General features: G+C 36.6%; 1 protein-coding gene across 2 annotated transcripts in view; it reads left to right on the top strand.

The window, feature by feature from the left end:
- The window catches only part of mvb12bb (multivesicular body subunit 12Bb), a 71814-nt gene that overhangs the window by 16614 nt on the left and 27792 nt on the right, over positions 1 to 27408 (top strand). For both annotated transcript variants that reach the window (XM_026269662.1, XM_026269661.1), the window contains exons 4-7: positions 1008 to 1104; positions 2215 to 2344; positions 5233 to 5328; positions 14501 to 14595. In XM_026269662.1, coding sequence (XP_026125447.1) covers positions 1008 to 1104; positions 2215 to 2344; positions 5233 to 5328; positions 14501 to 14595 — 418 coding nt within the window. The remainder of the gene's footprint in view (positions 1 to 1007; positions 1105 to 2214; positions 2345 to 5232; positions 5329 to 14500; positions 14596 to 27408) is intronic.

The raw sequence follows: 27408 nt of genomic DNA, 5'->3' as shown, positions 1-27408 counted from the left end.
TGTAATCTGCTGTGGCTGGTTTACCCTGGCCATTTCCAGCACGCTTCTGCCTGTTGATCAAGTTCAATGAGAGCTGCAGTTTTAGTATGTAGCACATCATTCCCCTCTGCCACCTCTCCAGCGTGGAGTCTTAAAATGTGTGTCTGCACTGTTTTGAAGTCCCTGACGCTAATAAAACATGGCAGCGCCATCAACAAAGGCTATTTTGTCTGTCAGTCAAAGTGGCCCCCACTGTAATTGTCTATGACAAAAACAGATTCTACAGAATTAGCCAGTGAATTATGTGGTGGGAAGTAAACAGTTTGTGATTTATCATACTCAGGGTTGGAGGTAGATGGCCCTTTGTCAGGTCCTGATGAGAAAAATCTCTCCTGCGTCTTTTATTAAAAAAAAGTGTACAAAAAAAAAAAAACAGGCTTCATGCATAGTAATAGCATTCATCCATATTTGTACCCTCAAGTCAGAACTATGAATAAAAATGGTCTGAAGTGGTAATAACTGCCGGGTAACAGTAGTGACTGCATCCAGAATGTCGGACTCATCACGTCACGCCACGCTAGCTGCACTCTTTTAGGGCTTTTGCTGGATTATTGCTATTTATCACGGCGAAAAATGGAACCATAATGAGTGCAGGCTTGGAAGGCTAAGGGAAAAAGTCATGCTTGAAAATGTCAACTAAACAGCTCCTGATTGTTTTCAAGTACTCCCTGTTCTGAAGCACAAGCAATTTGGCCTGCCACTGACTGGCCCGAGCGCTGGGCTGCCATGTCTGAAGATGATGGCTAGCGCACAGGTGCTTGCATTCTTAAAAGAGGGCAGCGATTCAACAAATTTGTGTGTGTGCGTCTGCGAAATACTACAAGCGGCCTTTTCATTGTAGGTACGGATCATGCATAATTGAAAGCCACCCACTTCTTGAAGTGCCTTTATTAAACTGGCTCATTGGTTTCAACTCATATAATCATTATTATATCCCTAATATTTATTTCTTTATTTATTTCTGGCAGAAGCAATTATGCAACGTGGTCGTGGACGTGAAGTTGATCGACTTGAAGGACTGTTTGCCAGAGGGCTTCACTCCTATCCAAGACACCACGGATACCCGTAAGCACAGTTCCTGTCTTTTTTTGCTTTCATCCTCTCTTTTTCTCTCTCTCTTCTCTCTGTAGTCATCCTGAGGGAGCGCTTCTCCAGAGGTTGTGAATGTGAATGTTTCATGGGCTCAGGTTTAGCTTAATTTATGATAGTGCGAGAGAGTAAAATAAACATTTTGCCCCGGAGGTAGGAGGAGAGGAGAACGATGAGTCATTGTTTATCTCTGCCAGAACCCAGCTTTTCTTTATGATGTGCTTATTTATTTATGTATTTATTTGTGCAGAGCGGGAGTGGATGGTGGTTATCTAATATTAATGAAATGCATTCCCTTGATGCTTTAGTGCTTTTTGAGTGCTATGTATTTCTCCCCTTCTCGTCTTCTCTCTTCTCCTCTCACCGCGCCTTTGAGAACGCCGCAATATTATTTTGGCATTGGGAGTGAGGGCAGCATGTTTATTATTTTCATTATTATTGCATTTACACGGCCTCGCCCCTTGCAGCCTGGAAACGAATGGGATGGGCTCAGGAGTAATATGGCCGAGTCTGGTACCGGGTTCTGGAGGAACGACTAAAAAGAAAACGGAGTCTCATTGGGCGCTGGTTTTAATGTGCCGCTTTCTTCTAGCAAAGCCATGTTTAAAAGATGCCTCAGCCACTGTATTGCCATTTCACTCTCAGTCAAGTCCCTTATATCCTTCTTACACACATATTTGATGCTGAAGATTCCCCTCTAGCACCCTATGACATTTTTATGCAATTATGATGGGCTTTCATATACTTATATGTGCCTTGAGCCTCAAAACATCACATAGGTTGCATTTATGTGGTGTTCAAATATTAATGCACAAATATATTTAGCTTGTCTCTCTGAATAAATTGTTAGGAAATAGGTAGTTTTTGTGCATATATTGTTGTGTCATTGTTTATAAGGCTTCCCAAGGACAAATAGGTCAGGCAATGTTTGTGGGGGAATTGATGCATAATGTAGGTTTTAGTTATGAGTATATGGGACTGTGGCAAATAAAAGCACTCTGGTTTAAATGCAGTTACACTGCTGATAAATGAAAGACATAATTAGGGCTGTTTATGTTATGACTGTTATATCTCTTTCTCTCTCAGAGGAGCAGGCTTTGAGGAAGGAGAGACTGTGTGTGAAGTTGGTCCCCAGGCACTGCGCTGATATGGCTATATGCGATATGGTTGTACAGGGGAAATCAAAGCACAGCCTCACTAATTATACATTTATAGGGTAAGATATCATATCTTTGGTATGACAACCATGGCATGTTTTTTTGAGAGTTATGTGTTTATATATGATGCAGATGGTTTGGTCACTATTCCCTGCGAGGTTAAAGAAGTACCAAAGTAAATATCCTGGAGCCATGCTTATTATGCTGTCTGAATCGTCATTTTTTTAACCAAAAATTTTTTTTTTGACCGGCTCCTATTTCCTCTAGTGCACCTCACTGCCTGCGGCCTGCTACAGGCATTATGGGTGCTTGCTTTACTGGTGCTGCTCTTCTGACAGTGTTTAAAGCCACCCCTGATATGTCTTACAAACATTATATAGTTTTTTTATTGACAATATGGTGTTTTATACCTTATAGAGTGAGCAAGTATTGTTTGTTTAGGGCACTGCTGTTCAAAAGTTTGAGGTCAGCAAATGTAAGTTGTTTTTTTAAATGAATTTAAATTGTCTTATGTTGATCAAAGCTTGATTGCAAATACAGTAAAATTTTAATGTTGTGAAATATTTTTACATTTTAAAATAACTTTTCTATTTGAATAGTCACTGAAGACAAGTAAACAGTCATACAAAAAGATTAAATAAAGATAAGCAACTGATTACCAGCAATAGGACTAAAAAATAAAGTAGAGCAAAGAAATGCTATATGCATTGTACTGTATAAAGTAAGCAAATGCCTAAAAATTTATTTACATTTTAAATAAAAAAATTATTCAATGTGTAAATTAAATATATAATTATATATTATTAAATATATAAGTTACAAAAGTGATTTAGTCAAGACGAGAGCAGTAGGAGATTTTCTCCCTTTTTGTTGTTTGATTAACATGAGTGACAGATAGTGGGAATATTAGACTGCTGTCACTTTAAGAGCTGCCAATATACTGTTACACATTTTCTTTTCAGCTGTTTGATTTCAGTAAATACCTAAATTACTGTGTTTACAGGGATTCTTGAAAAGACTGGGAGTTACTGTCACATACAGTTTGTGTATTTAACCATTCGAGGCCTATAAAGCAGCAAAAATAACACAGTTCAGTACTCCCACACTATGAGCACCATCTTCATGTGAACGTGCCTCACTGTCTCTCAGACTCAGGCACATATAGTGAAATGAGTTCTCTCTCACTTCTGGTTCCATTTTAACGGCCTTAAATTAATTTGTTTTTAAACTACAATGCTTAAAAAATCTGTACAAGACTATCTATCAGTTGACAAATTTCTACCGGTTAATCATGTCTACCAGTATATCAGCCTCCCATCAGTGCTTTAAGTGTGCCGGTATGCACCGGTACTCAGTACCGTCACTTCCAAATATAGCTCTTGAGCGTATCGCCACCTCTCCGTGCGCCCAGAACGTGCTTTTACCGTACCGGTACACTCATTTGGACATCTGTTTTAATATAGGTTTTAATCTTTTACCTTCACTTCCGATTTTCAGAGCGCCCTTCACAATGCAAGCATCCTAATTCATCCCACCGAGAGCAGAAACTACATTACCCATTCACCCTTAAGTTATAAAAGTGAATAGCGCATGTGTCGCTTTTCCCACTGTTAAGTGTCAACAACTCAACGTGGTCGGAGAAGGTGTGTGAAACTCGTTATGAGTGTACACTCGGTTCGGTTATAAATCAAATACAGTAAATAACACTTAATATGTTCCCTTGGCTTCAGACTCTGAATACTGAAGAGAACATGATCAGAATCAGATGATTCACTGACCGACACATCACCAAATCTAAATAATATCACTGCAGGTCAGACTCAAGCTAATGAGGTAATGCAGCTATTTCAGGTAGGGTGACCAGACGTCCCGAAAAATTCGGGACAGTCCCGAAATCTAATCAGTTGTCCCGACTCCCGAATCTGGCCCTAATTGTCCCGAAAATTGTACTAAAACAAAATCTTGAGCATTTATTGTCTGATAAACATTAAAAACTGTCTGCGGAGGTTGAGTCGTCCTGCAGCCAGCCCCCGCTGCTCATTGGCTGCAGCATCTTTTTTCTAAGTTCTAAAAAAATACTGTAGGCGGCTAGGCACAAATTTAGATATTCATTTATCTAATTAATCTATAGCCTATGCACAAAGACAATATGATCTTTTTGTCCACTTTTTGTTTTAAAGCTTGATGAAGAGAGCGCAAGTTGCTGCGGCTGCGAGGAGGACAGTGATGCATGCGTACAGGAATGATTGACAGATCGCGGCAATGTGTACAAAAAATACTCCGCTACACAGTTATTTCGTTAGCTTATGAACGTTAGCGTTACAGAAAGGTCTGATTTACGCACTGTTACAACATTCATTGTTTTGTTTTTTTTACAATGACATTGGAGTTCATGATTTTAATGTTGCTGTTTCTTGTGGCAGACTAAAGAGTAATGACAGACGGTTGATCTTTGAATAAAAATGTGTTTAGCTAAGGTTTGAAATTCATTTATTAATTTATTATAGGCTACGAAGTCTAATATCATAAGCCCCCCATCCCGTCACCCAAGACCGCAGATTCCCCCCCCCCCCCCCCGTTAATAAATTAGGCAATAATAGAGTACCGGCACCTCTTTTGGGCCACTTAAAGAACTGCCTCCCATTAAAAACTGCTTTGTAGTCTTATGGAATCTGAGAGACATTTGTTCATGATTATTTGATGAATAAAAAGGTCAAAAGAGCAATTTATTTATTTATTTATTTTAATTCTTTTGCAACATTATAAATATAGTTTGTGCCACTTTTTGATCAATTTGACGTGTCCTTTCTGAATATAAAGTATTAATTTATTTAATAATAAAAATAATAATAAAGACTTAGGGTTAGGGTTAGGCTAGGGTTAGGGTAAGTGTACATATCATTTTAAATGTTCATGATAATGAAACAAGCTGTTTTTTTATCCACAGTGAGCTGAATGGTTTGGGGATTTGGTATCAGCTGGGAAAAGTCATTAAGTCGCAGGATACAGTGCTTAAAACCTCCTCTACCGCTGGTGTTGCCAGGTAAGACCCTTCACTAAGAATAAATGTACTATATTTCACGTTTTAATAGGATAGTCCTTAACACAGAATGAGAAATTGCACATTGAGTGTTGCTGGATGATGGATAGTCCAACATTCTGTAAAATTAAGTTTCTAAGAAGTTGGAAATGTCTCCTTTTCAAGTTCAAGAAACAGAATGTAGCATAAGATAACTAAGTGTTTTTCCACTGATAACATGGAGTTCGGCAGGGACAAAACAGAAAGTGCTCAAGCAGGAGAGACCGCCACGAGGAGAGCGCAATCTGTTGTCTGCTCTGACACACAACACAAACGTCTGCCCAGCGGCCTCTCACACAAACACACGGCCTGGAGGGAAGAACACAGAGAGGGAGTGTGTGACTTTGTACCTCATCCAACTCAAACATGTCAATTATTAATGTGCAGGAAGTAGTGGGGTTTTTCCTCTGTAAATAGTAAATAAACAATCACTGCTCCCATCCTATAGTTGATAGAGCGGAGAGGTTGGTGGGGGTATGTGATTGTGCCAAAAGAAAATGCCAGATTTGAGTGTGCCAGAAGACTTTGAAGGTCCTGGCAATGCAGTTAATACAAGTAATCATAAAGCTTAGTTGGCGTTTTATTTCTGCAAATTTTACCCACTTTGTATTTCAATGCCTGTACGAGAAGTTGCCATTCCACATGCTAAATTTTGGAGTGGAACAATAGAAAAACATCTTTCTACACATTTCAGTGGACAAAACATATTTGTCAAATGTATCGTCAGATGAATAATCAAACACACCAGTACCCAACTATTGAACAGACTTATCTTTTTACATTTTTTTTTTGCTCACTTCAGATTAAATATGGCGTCGATTCTGAGTTGGGCTTATTCTCAAATAAATTCTCCATGATCATTGTTTGCTTTCATCCCAAAATGAGCATAAGATGTTCCAGTGGGCTCCACTTGGAACACTGTCTTAAGTTTTGCTCTTTGAACTTTTGCGCAAGACCGACCTCTGAAACATACCGTGGTTTCGCGGCTTGAATAAAGCCCTTTGTGCCATGTGTTTTTTGGAAGGGGCAGCTATAGAGGAGAAATGTTTGATGTTTCTGAGTCATCCTACATCTAGTCCCACACATTCACACACTTCGTCTCACCCTGTTAATTCCTCACTCTTTTGAAGACACTTTTCAAGTTGGAGAAGAATAAATTGTACCTCCAAGCGAGGATCCGCGCCTCCCCACTCCGATACCTGCTGTGATCACAGACTGTGCACTTTTGTGTTATTATTACATTTCATGCTTCTACGTCTGCGTGAATGTCCAACTGCAATCTGTGAAAAAAGTTGTTGGTTTAAGAGGCACAAGAGGTAACCAAGTGTTTTATTGAAGACGTCATTGGACTTCCTTGTTTCAAAACCTTAAGCATTATGTTAAATAGAATGTATCTGCTACAAAATAACACATTTTTGATTTTAGTCTGTGTCAGTTAGCTTTGAGGTCATTTATAGGGTATTGTTCTTCTAAAAGACAAAATACTTCTAAAAGACACTCATTTTGTCCATTTAAATGTTCAGAATACCCCACCATTTGTTTTAGTCATTTAAATAAAATAAAATGTAAATATTAGATGGAGAAAAAAAATGTTGCATTGGGATCTAACAAGAAAATGCTGAATTATTACTCAAATTTAAATACAAATATAAAAATAAAAGCTAATTCATAATAATAAATACTATATTATACTAGTGTATAAATTCTAAAATAAGATAAATGATAAAAAAAAAAAAAAAAAAAAAACATGTTCATCAAATGATTTTATGGGATAGTTAAGATTTGATTTAATTTGTTCAGAATAAAATGTAATATGCTTGACTTTCCCTTTCCCTGTGTTTCCCTTACCAACTATATTAAAAACCCTCTGGGCCTCTTTTTTTTCTTCATTTTTGACTGAAAGATTTTACATTTCGAATGCTTAATGAAAAATCTAAATCAAAATCAATAATGATAATAATAATACATTTTCAATAATACACAAATACATTTTGCATACTATAATTACAATAGTATGATCAAATTCTAAATAAAAGTTACAAATATGCAAGATAAAAATATTGCAAACCAATTTGCTCTTTTGTTGATTTTAATTACTTCCATTGTCCTAATTTGTCACTTATGACTGAAGGTCCCATGTGTAATCTCAAACAAAGAGGCTCAGATCATTAAAGGCAAGATAATATATTGTTAAAAGCAAAGGAATAATGTAAAATAAAGGTTTTAGAAGAGGAAACCTGCATTGTGTGTCACATTATAAGGTTTGATGCTGTTCTCACCTCATTTCACACAAACTCTTCACTCCCATCAATGTTTTACTGTTTGTATGACTCTTTTAAGATGCCCTCAAATTTAAATGCTTTTTACAGTTATAGGAAGATGTTTTAAACATAGTCAATAAGGAATAAATGTTTAATGACCCCTTTAACTTTGAATGCTGGTGGTTCTGCAAATAAACCCTTTTGCCTCGGGCTACAAGGACACTAATCACTGTGTGTGCAGACTACTGAGTGTAAAGTAGTTTCCCTTGCTGCCTGTTTGAAATTTCAAAGAATTTCTGTGAAGTATTTATGTAAAAATAAAATAAAATAAAATAAATGTATAATCTGCAATGTACAGTATTTAATTCTTAACAATAACTGTATGCTTTGTTGTGATTGTTATCATTGCACCGTTCTATTTCTGCCATTTAAATATTTGGTGTCAATTATGTGACGCCCTTTTCTTTCAAACTGGGCCTGGTCAATCCAGTTCCCAAACCATAGATTTTAGGGTTGTTGTTCTTCAGGGTGAGCAGCTTCTCCCATCTGCGTTGCCATTTGTCGTCCTGATAAAACTGTCATCTTTCGCTCTGATATCTGACCTCTAGATTGACAGAGAACATAAAGTTGCCTTGTGCTAATATTTCGGTTTCTCTTTTTCTTCATAGAATCAAGGTTTCAGGCATTTCTCTCTGAATGATAGGGCCATATACAGGAAAAGTTTTTATATCCAATAGCTGAACAATATAAATGTAAAGGTCAAGCATATTTCCCATTGTGAGCAGGAAGCCTTTTTTTATGCCTTCCCATGATTCACTCCACTGATTCACTATTGGAGGTCAGTAAATATAAAATCATATTGGCTGAACTTTGGAATAAAGTTCTATAGATAGATAGATACATAGATAGATAGATAGATGCCGTCGCTAGTGGGTGTGAAAGGTGGTGATGATTATAGGGGTCCACGGCTGAGGGGGGCTGCCCGGCGATCTCAACCGTCTGGCTGAGGCCAGCCAAAAAAGACACTCGGGACAGTTGACAGACCACTGCTGTGCGTCATCATGAAAGTTTATCATTTTCACTTGTTTTTAAGCCTTGCCAATTTAAACATTTAAAAGAGTTTAAAGCATTCAAACACAAGATGCGGTAACAGGCTACTTGCGCGCCATGTTCGGTGCGCACACAGAGAGCTGCGTCTCACAGACAGCAACACCGAACCAAGCTTTCCTTCGCGAAATACAATTATGTCAAAATACCCTTCTTGGAATGTATGTTCAAAAAAAAAAAACTTAGAAACTGAGAAAAAAATCGGAAAATGTATCATTATAATAGAATCAGTGTGTCTTAAAGTGACCTAATTTACTAGCTGCTGCCTGTGTTGTTGATGTTAATCCAAGAAAATTAAAGAAAGAAATCAGTCACAGCTCTTGCCCGAATTACTTTGTAGTTTTAACAAGAATTAATCCACAGGCAAACCAAAAATAAATCAGACAACATATATAATTTCTGTATTATATCTAATACTGATATTATCAGGACACTAAGTCATATATGTAAGTGAGTATAGGAAAATAAAGGGAACTGTGATTTAAATTATACCAAAAAAATCTTCATACTGTGGACTACCAGTGAAAAAAAGAAAAAAAAGAAATTGGGACCGAAAATTATTCAGACACTCTGACCTGAACATGTTTTGCTTACATGTTTTTTTTTTTTTTTTCTTTAATTGCTAATGCAACCTTTTTACACCACAGACTGAACAAAATTAAACATTGCTTGGTAATTGGTCGTCAAAGAATTGATAGTTGTGTAAATATTGTCATACTAACAGTTGTCTGAAAATTTTGGTTAATTGTAATCCATTACATAGGCATACCTTTCTATCAAAATTATCTGACTATCAAGATTAATTTGTTTTGACACAGTTTAACTCTGAGTTCTTGCCATATTTTATTACCATTTTCTAAACCATAGCAAAAAAAAAAAAAAAAAAAAAAAACCTGTGATAACATAAGAAATGTTGAAGGTGTCTGAATAAATTTTGGTTTGACTGTATATTTTATTTTACAATGAAGATTATGCAGTGCTATTTTACATTTATTTATTTGGTTTCTGTACCTGGACATCTACAAACTTGAAAAAAAAATTAAACACTGTGTAAATGGCACAAATAAAATAAAAAAAATAGAATGAACATACAAATTAAACAATTTCAAATAGGGCCCAGTGGTACAACCTGCACCAGGGCCCCGCAAACCCCAGCTACAGCCCTGATGCTGGCACAGGCTGTATATGGGAACGTCTTGCATTATGAGTACTCTATACAGCATTTGAGTAGCACTGATGGATGGGTGTCAGTGTTCCCGCTCTTTGTTGGTTTCTGTGACCTCTGTGTCACCTACTCAACATCAGCTCTCAAAACAACGGCTGATCTACCAGTTCTCAGGGAAGGCAGGTCCTGTACGAGATCTGTTGTGACACCATCTTCAGATGTGTTTTTCCGACACTCTTCTTGTGTACCCTTTCCCAGAAAGCTCTAAAAAGCGTGCAAATTTCCATACACATCAAGTAAACTCAAACTGAGCAGTGCCACAAACAATAGAATCATCAGCAAAGATCTGTGGTGCTTTAGAGATTCTACACTCCCATATTCCGCCGTGGAATTCTTCAAGATTCTTCCTTCTCCACACCTGACATGGAACTTTAAGTGGGGTAATGACAAGCGGGAAAGCCGCCACTGCAGAGAGCAGCTGTCTACAAGCCGTGGGTTGTGTGGGCTGCCTGCTCGGAGCGAGCGCTGAGGTGTTGTCATCGAGGATCTCGGATGAGTGTCAAAACACCGGCTTCCAGATTCCTCTCAGTTTGTGCCGTATTATTTTTATATATCGTTTTTATCCCAGTCTTTGCCTCACCGAAAGCTTTGGCGAATTTGTCCACAGTGTGACAGATGTTCCCAACGTCTCCTCCCCAAGACGGACTTGTGCTTCCGCTTCTACACCGATGCCTTCTTGAGTTTCTCATCAGCCACCCATGGAGATTCCAGCATGTGGGATTGGGCTTTTGATATTGAGATTACCCTGACTAATTGGCTCCTTTATGAGGCTCCTGAAAATTTCGCAGGCTGTAAATTTTCCTTGCCAGTCAATACTGCATAAGTTTGCAACCATTTTTGTTCATGCAACAGTTTTAAAATGGACACATTTTTTTCAGTTTTATCACTGATGGTAGTCCAACCACAATTCGGTCTTATATTAGTCTACCTACACTACTAGTATGTGTCTGTCTTCTCATTTGAAGACTCCGCTCTAATTTGCTCAGTCCTTCATCCCAAGTCGAGCCTCTTCCTCCGCCTACCAGGGATTGTGATATTCTTGAGTGCTTGTCTTTGTGTCCACTTGTCTTCCATTTGGCCTTATAAGGAATCAACCATCAACTGTCCTCTGAGTATATGCTTTGAGACACATGTGAAGCATGTTGAAGATCCTTGATATTTCCCAGGCTGTAATATTGCCTTGCCTGTAAATACTATACAAGCTAACAATCCTTTTGGTTCATAGAAAAGTTTGAAAGTACTTTGTTGTTGTTTGTTTTATCACTAGTGGTAATCCAACTGCATTTGGTTTTATTTAGTCTACATACAGTACACATGTTGGAAGTGCCTGTCTCCTTGTTTGAAGACTGTTCTAATTTGTCCAGTCCTTCAACCCAGGTCAATCCTCTTTCTCCAACTACCAGGCATTGTGATATTCCCGAGTGCCTGTCTTTGTGTCCACTTGGCCTTATTAGGAATCAACCATCAACTGTCCTCCAGGTTTGTGCCTCGAGACCTTCATCTGTCTTCAGACTCCATTCTTTCTTGACCTCATCATCATCCGTAGATCTAAGTGGAGCATGTTGAAGATCTGAAATGTCATAAGATACACAAACCATTTGAGGCTTATGCTGTGGTATACGAGTTAAATTGTTTACGTTGTAATCCCAGTTCTGCTTTAATTCTTGGAGGTATTGCGGTATAATTTGATATTCAAAATTGGGATTTGTGTCAGTGTGGCTCTGATGGGTTTGAATGATGATTAATTGTAGTCAAAACTCCAGCGGCCGACATAATGCAAGCTCGCGCTGCCGTTGATTATGTAGCCATGTTTGTATTTTAAGAATTAGATGTGTAATTCATATGCCATATGCTACCCAAATCCAGTGTACCCTAAACTGCTAAAAGCAGAGAATTGGGATTGAGTATGGTTACACTGTTTGACAGCTCTGAGATAGGGAAACACTTGCCCTGAAACTTATATTATAGTTTTATTTCACTTTTTGAGAGGCGACTCAACGTCATAATGTTTTGGTAGATTGGGTGCTTTTTTGAGTGTTATATTTTTAACATAAACACAACATTAGATCATCTTAAAATGGTTGATTTTCTGAAGACCAGCTCTTATCTCTATTGACCTTATCAAATTGGTGATGTTTTACGTCCAGATAGATGTGTGTGTCGTAAACAGGCTTTTCACTGAATACATCACATTTCCATTTTCTGTATCGCTCTGTATCATTCGCTATTGTTTTGGCTTGCTCCAGTGACTGGGGTAGTCGAGGCCAGTTTCGATGAAAGAGCATCCGGACCGTCTCCTTTCAGTTTATGGCTGTTTGTGAAATGTCTGGATGCGCGTAGAGCCATGTCCCCGGCTTTCTCTCCCCCCTGCTTTCGAGTCAACCTTTGCAAACGAAGGAAAGTCTTCATTAAATGTGGCAATCGGTTCCACAAGATTGATGCCAACCTTTTAAAAATTCACCATTGGGCCGAATTGAACACGGGCAAATGCTGATGCAGATGAACAGGGAGAAGTCGGCCCCATCGAGAGAAATAAATCTGAGTTGCAGGCTTCAGTTCATAAATACCACAGGCTGTCAGGGAGCATGTTTTATGGCCCCTGATAGAAATTACTGCATTTATTTATCTCATCACACCTGATAGAAATGCAGAGTAGCCACTCACCGCAGACCTGTCTTCAGTTTACTCACGAGTTGAATGCTAGAGCTGACCCACAGTTCCCATTCATTAATTCGGATGAATATGTACAGTAGATTTCTGGTGGACAGGGTGTTTGACTGAAAAAAAAAGTGCTTTCAGAAAGAATCAATGACTGTGTTTGGCTAATTTGTGTTTTGCTTAGCGGATTTCCACACCAAAGTAACCAACCGGATTTGCATTTGCATCTACAGCCCGAGCGCTTCAACCATTTCATCTATTTATTTCAAACATACCCCTCCTCCTTTTTCAACATCTACGCATCTCCTGCTTTGCATTGATATCACATTTCAGAAGCTTTTCCAACATCCACTTCTGCACTTACCTTCCTAACTTAGTCTCAAACTCAGATTCCTCCACCGGCTAAATGACATCTTACTCCCCTTGGCGGTGTCACTTTGCTCCTAATCTTCTTCCAAACATGACTCTGTCTGACTTTAATGCATCTGATGCATCCTGTAACCTGTTGGAGATGCTCATTTGGTCTTCAAAGCATGTCTAAAGCAGAATTATGCAGCACTCTTGATGCAGAGAGACTCAGGCAGCGAGCACTGAATTTATTGATTCCCGTGAGTGAGTCAGAGAGTGTAATTCACCAGCGCCTGATTGATGAGGAGAGCAAGTTCAAACTGTCCATGAAGTGCAACGCACGCTATTTTTGCTCTTTCCCAAAACTTTGATATGGATAAGCAGTTTGACTTGAGACCAGCAGAGGATTCTTTTATGCAAAATATTTTATAATAATAATTATTATTATTCTCTTTGACAAATTGCTTTTATTAATCTTTTCATTCAAATCTAAATGCAGAAATATAATGAAAATGTATTAATATTAATAACAATAATAAATAATCGTAGTGGAAATATAAAATATTTTATAGTAAATTGCATGTATGAAAGATGAATGTATAATAATAACAATCTGTTATTATTATTAATATTATTATTATGTAATATTTATTAATTGAATTTCATTATTAACTATTGGTTGGATTATTACATTATTGTTAAGAAATAATGTTGCATTATTACTGCAACATTATTAGATTCATTGGCACTTATAGGAATTAGTGTGATGCTCCAAGCTAATAACAATAAAAAAAGTCCAACACTTTAGCTGTCCACGCAGGGTGACACTAATAATCTAGCCACAGACATTCTCCTTGGACTGATGAGGTGGTTGTGTGTGTATAAGTTTTAGAGCTGTTTCTGGACTGCTACGTTGTTGGTTTATGTGTGTGTGTGTGTGTGTGTGTGTATACCATACTGGCTTAGGAAACCCTTCTTATTACCAGTGACTCCATGACAACCGCTCACAGGCACCTAAGAGCCACAGACAGGGAGGGAGAGAAAATGGGAGGTTAATGATCAGATGGAGTCAGTGATTCACAGTGGTTAAAGATGGAGACCCACAATCCCTAACATTAATGATTCCTGGTATATTTATATCACATCTATATAGTTTCAAGAGCTCTTAAGAGCTGATTCATTTGTGGAGCACAGTGTTGTACAGTCCAGTAAAGTACGCCAGAACTCATCAGTTTGCTGCGTCGTTCACAATGTGGCACTTGAAGATTTGAATTGTGCAAATTTGCGTTCATGACAGATTTTATGGGCCGTGTTTCCATTGTTATCTGATTTGCATAATTCCTTTATAATTCTGTAGACACTATTTGTACGTAAATATACGGTCCAGAAATTTTAGAAAGCAGAAAGATTTCTTTTGAATTGCTTTGTGAGATCTCCTTACGGAATTGTTTTACTGATTCTTTTGAACATTTCCATTTAATTATTTCCTATGTCTTTGCACATTGTTAATGGGGTCAGTTCTGCCTCTCTTTCCTAGAAAATGCCTTGAGTCTCCGGCCTCCAGTCCTACTAAAAAGAACATGGTCAGGCCAGACTATGAACACCAAACCTACAACCTCTACACCAAATCAGGTCAGTCCCTCTGTAATAATTATCTCAAAAGTTCAGCATTCATTTTAGGTAATTATAGCAAACTTTTACAGCCTCGCTACACAACCTTCTGTGAAACTGACTTTAGTGACATCGCTACAATTATTGTTAACACTTAAGCTGGCAGAAAAAAAAATACACCAATGATGTGTGTACTTTTATGCAAACATTAGGAGAATGTGATATATGCGCTTCAGGAAATCCCATTGACCACCTCACTCTGCAGAACTGTCTTTCAGGTCCAAAATATAACTTGAGTTTGAGATGTGAAAGCATGCTTGTATGCTTTTTTCTGGCTGGAGAGAGACACCATGTGGTGAGGAAGAGCTAATCTGTAGCACAGAAGAAGAAATCACACTGTATTGAGGTGCATCAAGGTCCAAAGCTGACATTTGTTCACACATCCTCATGTGTGGTTTTTTTTTATATAGTTTATTTTTTTCTCAATGATAAAATGTGCAGGTCATACAGTGTATAACTTGCGCTTGTAATCATGATTTTATCCCTCATATTTTAATTTTAGTGGCTTAATGTGAAGAATATACCATGTGTTGCTACATGGAGATCTGGAAAGAAAAAAGTTAGATGGTGTTGCTATGTATTTTTTGACCCTCAATCCATTTGATTTGGATTTTTTATTTACTATATTTTAGCTTGAGTTTGTATTTTCATTAATTGCATTAATACCTATTTGCTCATAAAACAGCCTTGAGGAGACTTCAGGAAGTCACATATAGATTTTACGCGTTCTGTTAATGCGTGATTACAGGCACGTTGATCATATCAAGGCTTCAGTGGTTAAAATAAGTGACTGACATATTAAACTCTGCCACTTGCCTTTGACGTGGTTAAAGTGACAGCAGATTGACTTGTTCTCGAGTGTGGCCAAAGAGAAAGGAAAGGTTCTGTCAGCACGTGGGCTGATGCATTCTGCTTCCCTGTCGCCATGGTAATGCCATTTGACTGACATGCAGACACATGCTCTGCCACCAATCATCACTCTGTCACCACAAGTAGTGTGTTCTATTGATCCTCCTTTAGCAACGTCTCTATAACCGTCAGTAACTGTGTTCACAGGCGAGCTTAGCAGAGAAGCAGTATGTGGTCTAGTTATCCAGTGGATTTTATTTTTTATTTTTGTATTGATGGAGATAGTAGTTACACAGGGAATGAGTACATAAACTGCTATGCCACAGTTCTGACAATGTTGCCTGAAGTTTCTTATAAATAATAATAATTATTATTGTTTTATTGTATAATAATACATATTTCAGTTTCACTTTATTTTAAGGTGTCCTTGTTAGGATTAGGGTTTGGCTTAGGGTTACTTGCATGTAATTATTCATAATTAATTGTAGTTATAATAGTTAGTACACGTAATGTATAACAAGGACACCTTATGATAAAGTCTTACCCATATTTAAATAAACAAATTATAATATAAAGCTATAAGATATATGTGCATGCTTACATATATTTATTATATAAATTAGCATGCACCCATATCTTATAGCATGTAATTGTAAATTATATTGTATAATTATACATATTTCTATAAATATATTATATTAAAATTACATGTTATAAGATATGTGCATTGTTATTCATAAAATATAGACGCAAATTGGCATGCACACATATCTTTTTATATATAATTAAAGTATGATTATGTATAGAAAAATCTGTATTATTACTACCACTACTACTTCTACTATTAGTAAGAATTATATTACAATTAATCTTCATGCATTATGATTTGTGAAACAAGTGTGGGGTTTTGAACAGACAGCTGGATTTACCTTGATCACTGGTAATGCAGCATGCATACATAATGATATTGATAATAATAGTTTGTTAAATCTATTTAATTATGCATGTATTTATTTATTTTTAAATGTAGGATTATTATTATTTGTATTATTATCATTATTATTATCAATTGTATTTTATCATTAATCATGAATTGAGATTTGGCCTGAGGAGCAAGTGTGGGGTTTCAAACAGACAGCTGGATTTACCTTAATCATTGGGGACTCCGCGCGCTCGCATATGTGCATATATGTATGCGTGTGGATGTTGACAGCTGGCCAGGTTCGAGCAGGGCTAAAACCATGTGCGCTCTGTCAGGCTCGTAGCACCAGCTCCTTCAGGATTGATGAATTGCCTGCTTTCTTGATTAAACCTTCCGTCACTTTCCAACAAAACACACACATGCACAAAAAAAAAAAAGACCAGCACATTAAAGACTAGCCTAGCACAGGAGACTCAACATGTCTGGGAATCTGTCATTGTCAGCCACATTATGTGCAGATTTGAGGTGCCTGTACTTTGACATTTATTAGCAGAGTATTAAAAACTAATTCACGTAGATTTGGCAACCTTCATTCACTTGACAGTCCACGCTCATTTTAACAAGTTGGGTCTTTCTAGACTTCACAACCTCTTACTTTGTTTCACCACCGCCTCTTTGAAGCTGAGCAGATTTTTTGTGTCATTTATTTTTCATTTCGCTTGATGGCTTGAAGGAAATATTCCCTAATTAGCGAAGGAATCAGTGTGAAAAAGAGTCCGTTTGCAACATCTGTGAGGTGATGGATTTGAATAGATTCTTTTTTGGGGAGTATTAATGAAGTAATACTTAGTCAGAAATATCAGCATATCTTAATATCAGAAATGAGTGTGATTTTCTAAATAGTGTTTGTAAAGGGAACTTCTTATTGTTAATATCTTATTTTATGTGGTAAGGAGCTTGACTTTTGCCACTTGTCATTGTCATTCTTGTCTATAAAAAAACCAAGCAACAGATACTCATAATAACACAGATATTGAATATCCCCTGTGTAAGTTACATTAACATATCTATTGCATTAATCACAAAAAGAATGACAATGCCTTTATTAAAGATTATATATAATGCCAATCAATTATTCCTTGGTGTATTAAAGGAAGATCAATTAAGAGGTGACTGGAGAGAGAGCGAGAGAGAGAGAGAGAGAGAGAGATAGAGAGAGAGAGTTGTTTCAGTATTACCTTAAGTTTGCAAAATATCAGAGCGAGTGACAAAGATTTTTGATTTTCCGGAACTGATATTAGTCTCCTTATTAAAGGATGTGCATCTGCTTTTAATTTGCTGCAAATAATTGGAAAATGCAACAGAGCTTTCCAATTAAAGCGCCACTTTACGCACTTTAATAATACCCCCATAATATTAGAGCTTATGAAATGACAGGTGAGCTGGTGTATGAATAAAACATAAAGGCTCGTAATAAGAGACAGGAAAAAAAAAATGGCAGACAGTTGTTGGGGGTTTTTAAAATGCTTGACTTAATTTGCATATATTAATCTCTTCTTTTCAGCCTTATCGAATATCCGTGCGTATTTGAAGTTAAAATAGTGATGACAGGCTGGGGTATGCTTCATTTTTCCACGGATTTATTGCTCCTATAATTCAGGATCTTTAATAAGCCAATATGACTGATCCTCCAAGTTCTGTGGAATTTCGTTAATTGTTCCAGATGGTGCTCACTGATTATGCAAAATGACTTCTCTTTTTTCCCCCACTTTTTTTTTTTTCACCGTCCCGGACCACACTGTTTTTTGATTGACTAACACAGAGAAAAAAGATTATTTTTGGGCCAGCACTTTCATTAGGAAGCCTCTAATCAGGTTTCAAACAAAAGTTCCATCTTATCTCCGGCTGCAGACTGCGCCGTGACTAGCGCTCCAGCTAGCGCTTGGCAGTCGAGGAGGATCCCGTAGGCTTTTAATCGTGACTCTAATCTCGTGTAGCCCGGCAGCTCTCTCCACCCGTGTGGCCATATTTTACAATACCAAAACACTTTAGGCTGAAGGATTAGAGAACACGCACTTGGGCTAGCGACACAAAAACTCATCTGCTAAGTGCGGCTGCTCCATGGCTGGATGGCTAGCCTTGAGGAGCTGGTTGATTAAAACCCCCCAAAGCTAGGCCACCATTTTTCTGCTCCTCCTCTCTCATAGCCGAGGCCCCATTGAAAGTTCACCTTGATTCTGTTTAGCATCAGCTAAATTGCCCTAAATGAATTGTGTATGGATATTTGATGGGTGGTGGTGGGGGACTAGGAGGGGAATAGACATAGACCAGATTTACAGCTGTGTTTTACTTTCGATGGGTACACGATTTAAGCCGCGCAATTTCGGGGCAATAAAACCGTTCTGAAAGGGAGCCAAGGACTTCAGGTTGGCGACAGGGCATGAAAGACTGCATACAGCTTTTTTTCCAAAAAAGCCATTAATGATTTATTCCCGTGGCCTACGTAGAGAGGGAGCCTGGGGAAAATGCAGAGGGGGTTTACAACTTGCTTGGCTCTTGTGCATGATAGCAAATACCACTAAACCTGTGACTGATGTGACATCTGAAGTTTTGTTTCTGGATTAATCCGGATTTAGGACTCTACCCTCAGATTTCCTTTAGGGGGTCTCTTTCTTTAGAGTATTGGAACCTATAGTAATATGTACGATATTACCCTCTTGTCTTGTTTCTCTTCTTTTTTTTTTTTTTTTTTTTTTTTTTTTACGATGCCATTGCATCTATTTATTTATTTACAAACCCTTTTACATTAAACAATAATTTCTAGATCCCTAATCAACAACTTATGTGAGGTATAGGAGACTCTTGTATTTATTTAATTATGCATACATGCTTAAACATATAAATAATAAAAAAAGATATGGGTCAAAATTATTGACATCATATAGTTAAGCAATATCAGATGAGCAATAGGCTAAGTGCAAATGTGATACTGATCTTATTCAGTAGTTCAGTAAGAAGATAATATTGTGTTACTTTAGACACAGTGCTGTCTGTTTTGCTCAATTTTACCAACGTAACTGTAAAGATAAAGCAGAACTGCCCATGGACTGACTTTTTTTTGCCCCTCGCGCCGGGCTTTCGGCTGATTTTCAAGTCATAGTTCAGACGCAGACCAGGCCTTGGGCCCGTTTTAGGCTTCTCCGTATTTTTATCCATCAATTAGGGATGAAAGAAAAATTGCCGCACTAGTGGAAACAACACGAGACCGTGCTATCACGACTGTCAAGAACTGAACAGTTCTGCGTTCAAATGCACGCAATAGGCTTAAGCTTGCCACAAAGCACCCTCAAAAGTAATTATTAAAAATGTGACGGGGGGAAATAGTAAGGGGATATGTAAATTATTTAATAATAAACTAATGTTTTCTGAGTCGTAGTCGCAAGGATGAAATTACCGATCCTGACTCACCATCTCCTCAGATGCGCCTTTAGAGAGAAGTGTATCTTTACGGATTATGATTATGATTATAATGAAAGCGTTTTTGTTTTTTTTATTTGTTTTATTTTGTTAAGTAGTAATTTAAAACTTTATATATATATATATATATATATATATATATTTATCATGTCTGCGAGGCATGTATTTACTGAGTTTCGTTTCATTTTTGAACTCCTGTTAAAGACGAGATGGCAGAAAGCACATCATGCTTGTTTTCTTTTATTTTATAAAAGCACAACGTTTTGTTGATGTTATGAGTGCGCACAAATAATAGTAGACCCTTTGCAGTTACAAATGATTACTCTTACCTTTAAGAGCAAAAATGACGGCATATCCACTGAAAAGAAATGCAAGTAATCGCGCTGGTGCCTCCATGTCCTGCAAAGTGTCTCCTCAAAAACTATTGAATATAGCGCACATTTATTAGGATTAACGTTTACACATTTGTATATGCTTAAACTGTTTGATATATATAGATTACATTTTATTTTTGATTTGAGAAGGCTAAATTTATCAAACATACAGTAGTAGGCTCACTGTCTGCCAGTGGCCGCATAGTAGTTACTAAAAAATAAAAATAAAAATACTCCAAAACAAACAAAAAATACTCCAAATGTTTTTCAAAATAACTTTAAAAAAACAAACTGAAATATAATCACTTTGCTATTACCTACAAAACTAAACTATTTTAATAGCTGAAATAGTAGTATAAGCTGTTTTGGGATAAGGGGAATTCATTGCAGTGATTTGCAGTGGTGCTGCACAGACTGATCGGAGTGACTATGAAAATTGTAGATTCACACTGAAGGCATCAAAACTATGAATTAACACATGTGGAATTATATACATAACAAAAAAGTGTGAAACAACTGAAAATATGTCATATTCTAGGTTCTTCAAAGTAGCCACCTTTTGCTTTGAATACTGCTTTGCACACTCTTGGCGTTCTCTTGATGAGCTTCAAGAGGTAGTCTCCTGAAATGGTCTTCTAACAGTCTTGAAGGAGTTCCCCGAGAGATGCTTAGCACTTGTTGGCCCTTTTGCCTTCTGTCTGCGGTCCAGCTCACCCCTTAACCATCTCGATTGGGTTCAGGTCCGGTGACTGTGGAGGCCAGGTCATCTGGCGCAGCACCCCATCACTCTCCTTCTTGGTCAAATAGCCCTTGATGCCTTCAGTGTGACTCTACAATTTTCATAGTCATGAAAATAAAGAAAACTCTTTGAATGAGAAGGTGTGTCCAAACTTTTTGTCTGTACTGTGTGTATGTGTGTGTGTGTGTTTATTAGTATTAATATTTAAATATACATTTATTTAAAAATGTATTAAAGTAATAATAATAATAATGGTTAATATATACTGTATATATAATGGTTATTATTAGTAATAGTATTGTTTTTCTTTAAATATATACATAATTTTCACATAAATATACTGTATATTTGAGTAACAATATTAATAAAAATATTTTTTTTTTCATTACCTGTGGAAAACTATTTAGTCTTTTTCTTTTCTATTCACACTACGAATATAAATGTGCTCTTTTATTATTTTCTAAATGTGTCTGTAAGTTTCTTGGAGAATTAAGTCAAGCATAAGACTAATGAGAGCCACGTGCCTGTGGGCCTAATCACAGTCCGGGTATCATTCCTCAGCCGTCCATCTCCCAGCCCAGAATAAGATCTGTTCCTTCATTAGTCTCCAGCCTATCAAACATGGCCGCCCTCAATAGATGGGCCTGTCTAGCCTTCCCATTGCCCTCATGTTCAGCAGTCTTTGTTATCGCACATCTAATTAGAACTTGATAAAAATATTTCCCTCGAAATCCAGCCATTAAATATAGGTTAAGGAGATTTATGATCAAATATGCTCTTAAAGATCTTTTAATGGGTCTGTGGACTCGTTAAGTTGGTTATTAACGAGCCCCTAATACATAGTGCGATTTAAACTCACAATGAGATTCCGGGGAATGGAGCCATTTCTGATAAGGGGGAAGTGGGCCCCCCAAAGGCTGTTTTGAAAGTGTACCGCCTGCTTTTGTCTCAAAATATATTAAGAGACTCATCTACAGCTGTATGAAGAGTTTATTCTCTGAAACAATGGCCAAATTCCCACACCCATGCTCTCAAAATAAACGCTTATTGTAGTCAGCACGCTATTGTATGTGTTGTCATAATTTATGAACATCCTTTATTCTTTGGTGTCACAGTCATGGGTCATACTGATTTTTTTTTTTTTTATCCTATTCAAGATTTTACTGTATAAGAGGCACAAGAGAAGATGGCATATATGAGTTAACAATAAAAAAAGTTTTCTTAAATAATAATAACAAAAATGTACTAAGTTTTTAGAAATGTTCTATTTTTATTCATCCAGTTTTTATACCATTTCATTTTTTTTAATTACATTGTCTTTACGTGTTGTGTTAAATGCTGTTATTTTTTATTTTATTTTATTTTTCTTATAGTTATAAGCAGCATGCACTTTACAGTTCCTCCAATGTAAATCCAGACATCTTAAGTCAGTCAGGCTCCTGCTTCCTATCCATGTCTACACATTTTCTTCATTCAGGGCTTAGTGTCATACTTCCACTGTTTGTTAGGCCAAACTGCAGCTGTCAAATCTTATGCACATATTCATATCTGAATGACACATCTGAGCTACAGTGTCTACTGAGCCTCATGTCACAACGAACGTAATGCTACGATGATTAACATAATTAATGAGGAATGGCGGTGCGGCATTGGTGGATTGGTTTAAGGAGATGATGAATGGTCCTATGGCTGCACCAGTGGCTGCCAACGAGGCCTCTCATGCTGTCATCCCTCCTGCCTGAGTCCTGGCACACATCATTACTCACCAGGCCGAGGTGCCACTTTACATCGCCCTGCAGCCGCCAACATGGAAAACTTAATAACACTCCCCAGCTTTGAGGGGATCTATTGGGGCTCCGTGCCAGTGATTGTCGACTGTAGAGTGCCAGTGAAACTTAAGTGTAGGTACGGGATGCTAGCTCAACTCAAAGTAGCTCTCAGACGGACTGTAGCGTACAAATACAGGCACCGACCATATCGCGTGACCCTTATGGCACTTTCTTGCCTTAATTTGCTTCTCTTTCTAGTATAGTTCAACATCCCTTTCCAAGTCCGCCCTACCTCCTGCTCCAGCATGGTGAGTTAGCATACCCACAGAACCGCTAATTAAGAGGGGATTTGGTGTAATTGTGCCTTCTGCTGCGGCCCATCCGGCACATGCAATTTAGCGGTGGGTCCATTGCCAGCTCTGCCGCTCATGCGTGCTCTGGAGAAGCCGAGCTCATTTACTTAGAGTCTCAAAACAACTTCAGATCACTATGCTAGTATTACAGTACCGCTAGACCTATCACATGCCAGCGCTAGTACTAATCTCTCTAGTACACTTGATTAATCCCTAGACCACTTATTTTAGGAGGTTTTAACACTTGGTTCAATTGCTTGGTACAAACCAGAATTTGATTCCACACCCTACCCGTGCTTTCATGTATAAAATGTTTTTGTTTGTTTGTTTTAATTGTTTATTTAGTTTGTATCCTTGTTTAAATTATGTAGTTGTTTATTTGCTTATTTTATTTTATTTTATTTTATTTATTTATTTTATTTTAATGTCTTATTTGTTTATATTATTTTTTATTTCACTTTTATTTCACTTTTGTTTTATTTTGTGTGTGTATTTAGCTTTTTTATTTAGTATAATTACTAAATAAATTATATAATTTATATAATTACTAATTTATATTAGTATAGTATACATATTTTTTATGTATATCTTTTTAATTATTATTATTGTGTCTTATTGTGTTTCTGTTAATTTTGTTTGACTTTTATTTTATTTACTTTTTTGTTTGTTATTGTTTCTTTATTTATTGTTTTACTATATATATATATATATATATATATATATATATATATATATATATATATATATATATCGTTTATTATTATTATTATTATTATTATTATTATTATTATTGTGTCTTATTGTGTTTCTGTTAATTTTGTTTGACTTTTATTTTATTTTTAGTTTTACTATATATATATATATATATATATATATATATATATATATATATATATATATATGTGTATGTGTGTGTGTGTGTGTGTGTGTGTGTGTTTGTGTGTGTGTGTGTGTGTTTATATATTATATATTATATTATAGTTTTTGTTTTGTTTTTTAATGTATCTTCAATAGCTAAATTAGATTGTATTCATACCAACTGTGCACTATATTGCCATTCACATGAAGCATACTCCAGACCATACCACTTCCCAAATAGACTGGGGTCGCTTTCACATTAAGGACCAGAACCAGACTCTAAAACCTTTAGTGTGAAAGCATGAATTTATTGCTTAGTATTTCTCACTGTGATTATCCACATTTGTGTCGTTACATGGAGAAAAAAATGTATTAGAGATTATTTGTATCTAGAGGTTATGCTTCTTGACCTCTCTTACTGAATGGAATGCGTGATAGCTGCTGGAATTACATTACAACATATCTGAAGTGTGTGCTTAATGCCAGGCATCCGTTGGAGCATTTGGCTCCTCTCTCACTCTGGAAGACAGATAGATCAGTGCCCAGTGGGTGATGCCTACTGGCTCCCGAACCAATACCAGATTTCAAGGGCCACTTGTCAACCAGATGGAAAAATAACAATTCTCAGCTAAATAAACTTAATACATCTTTCCTGCCCCATTTTGTCTGTGGTATCCTCCTCTCACTCTTTAAATTTGTATGTACTTAAAGGTTCACCCAAAATGACTGTCATCAATTATTCAAACTTCATGTCATTCCAAACCTATTGGACGTTTATTGCAAAGGATGATTTTTTGATCTAGTTTCCATTATTTTCTTTATAAGCAAACTGAATGTGAACACACTCTAAAAACTGCTGGGTTGAAAACAACCCAATTTGGGTTATTTTGACAACCCAGCGCTGGGTCAAAAAGGGACGAACCCAGCGCTGGGTTGTTTTAACCCAACCAGTTGGGTTATCATATTTAACCCAGCCTGCTGGGTTGCCATTTTTTATGGTTTAAAATGACTATATTGCAGGGTTTCAAAAACCAGAGCGGGTGTTTTTTATCACTGTATTTCAGAAGGAAAACTACTGTATTTAGAAGATGTTCGATATCATTTCGCATGTGCTTGATAAGGCAGCGTTTGTGTGCTCACCGCCGCTCTGCAGCCGTTACCGGAGAAACCTACCTCTCCCGCTCTTAGCGCCTCCTGCTGGCAGAAAATAAACTCGCAGAGTGCAGCCATGTGGGGAAACGATGCATTTCTACGTTAAAATTAACCCAAATTGAGCTAGGCATTAACCTACAAATGTTGTTCATTTTAAATATCACTTTTACACACAAATAATAATTATCAAAAGGAAAATATTTATTAAAAACGAGAAAAGTCAAAAAGTAACATGTTAGAAGAAATGCAGAAAAGGATGGCATTAACAGCTACAGAGTTCATAAAGCATTGAACATTTGATGAATATAACTTAAGATCAAATTGGACTTTGTTCAATTGTATATATTGTATAAAAATATACGAAAACACAGAATAAATTTACAATTAGTTAGGTTTTTTTCCAACTATTCTGGCATGACAGTACACAAATAAATCACAACATTAACTTTGATATTATAACATTTAACAGACGCATGTGTGTGTGTGTGTGTGTGTGTGTGTGAGAAAGAATGTGAGCAGGTGTATGAATGACAGAGTGTAAACTCTTCTACTAAACAACACAGAAAAAGCATTTAACTTTTTTTTTTTTTTTTTTTTTTTACAAATTATACACTTACAGTTTGTTTCAAAGTCCATGAATACAGATCATGCATCACGGTCAATTTTCATGATCTCTTTAGCATAACTGATGTAGTCATGAAGAAACCCCATCAGCACAGCATGTGACATCTTCTACATCATCCAGGGCAGCGTCCTCCTTTAAAACACCGCTGCATCAGTTTAGGGGAGAGAAGATTCTCCTCTCTGACCAGCATTCATCCCAGTCACCGCCTGTTCTTCATCAGTGGCCTAAGAGAAACACATTTGAAAAAATTAAACATTTAATTAAACTATCCATTTTCAGGTAGAGGTGTATTCACATCCGTAAGGATAGGTAAATAATTGGTTTTAAAGTTGTTTAATGTCTGTCTATCACAGCTCTCATGAAGTCTATAATGGCAGCACTAGTGTGAGGGCAGGTGATATTGTTTGAATAAATATCACTTTCAGAAAGCTTCTTTACTGAAACATTAAAACAGACATGACATTCACATACCTCACAATATTCATGTACATGGAGGGCTGCTCTTCAAACCGTTAGTTCAACAAATAATTAAAATGTTCATAATTTACTCTCCCCATGTTTTTCCAGACTCATACAAACTCTGCTCATTTTTTGGAAAGCATATGAATATATTTAATATTCTCTTTTTGTGTCCTCCATTGCTGGTCTGGGAGACCAGTATTTTATTTTGAACATACATGTTTGCTATCATATAATTTAAGATGTATTCATATATAAATATCAGAATTTACTTCTACAATAACTCTATATTTATTAAGCTTGAAAATACTGATTATCTAAACAATAAATGGATTAACAAATATTAAGAGAAAACTAAAAATATATTAATTTATGTTGTAAAGACAGACAAAAGTCTTATAGGTTTGGAATGACTTGAGGGCAAGTAAATTATTTTTTGTGTGAACTTTACCTCTAAGAGCGAAGACCAAGAATGATGACTCTCCAAATCAGACAAGACAACTCCAAACTTGGTTTGATTTCTGCAATAAAAAACACAGACATCAATGGTCTTAATGAAATGAGCACGTAATCACACTGTTGTTGCATCAAAATGTGAAGTAAACCGGCAGGAGACAACAGAAAAAATTATTTTCTAAAAATAACTTACATAAAATCTCAAAGGAATGATGCTCTCCCATGTCTCTTGCTTTTAACATCTACAAAAACAAATATTATTTTACTCTTAGTAAAACACAACAACAACTGATAACATGAAATTATGAAGTTTCCTTGCCTTAAACGATCTTTCCCTCTCTTCAGAAGAAGCTGAGAAAACCACCTCCTCACACAAGCAGACTTGTGTGTCCTTAACTCCAGTTAGTTTGAGTTCTGCAAAGAGGGACATCAATGGTTTCAATAAAATATTAACATATACATACATACATATATATATATATATACACACACATACAGACATATATATATATATATAAAATCACACTGTTTTTGCATCAAAATGTGAAGTTAACAGGCAGGACACAACATAAACATTAATTTTCAAAAAAAAAAAAAAAGTAATAATAACTTAACTTACATCAGTCTCAAAAGAATGAAGTTATCTTGTCTCTGGATTGCAACATCTAAAAAACACACACACATTATTTTAGTCTTAGTAAAAATAAAGATAACTTGATGTTATTCTTAAGTTTACTCTCC

This window comes from Carassius auratus, chromosome 8 (genome assembly GCF_003368295.1).
Source record: "Carassius auratus strain Wakin chromosome 8, ASM336829v1, whole genome shotgun sequence".
Classification (NCBI taxonomy): Eukaryota; Metazoa; Chordata; class Actinopteri; order Cypriniformes; family Cyprinidae; genus Carassius; species Carassius auratus.
This window is presented reverse-complemented; position numbering and strand designations above follow the sequence as displayed.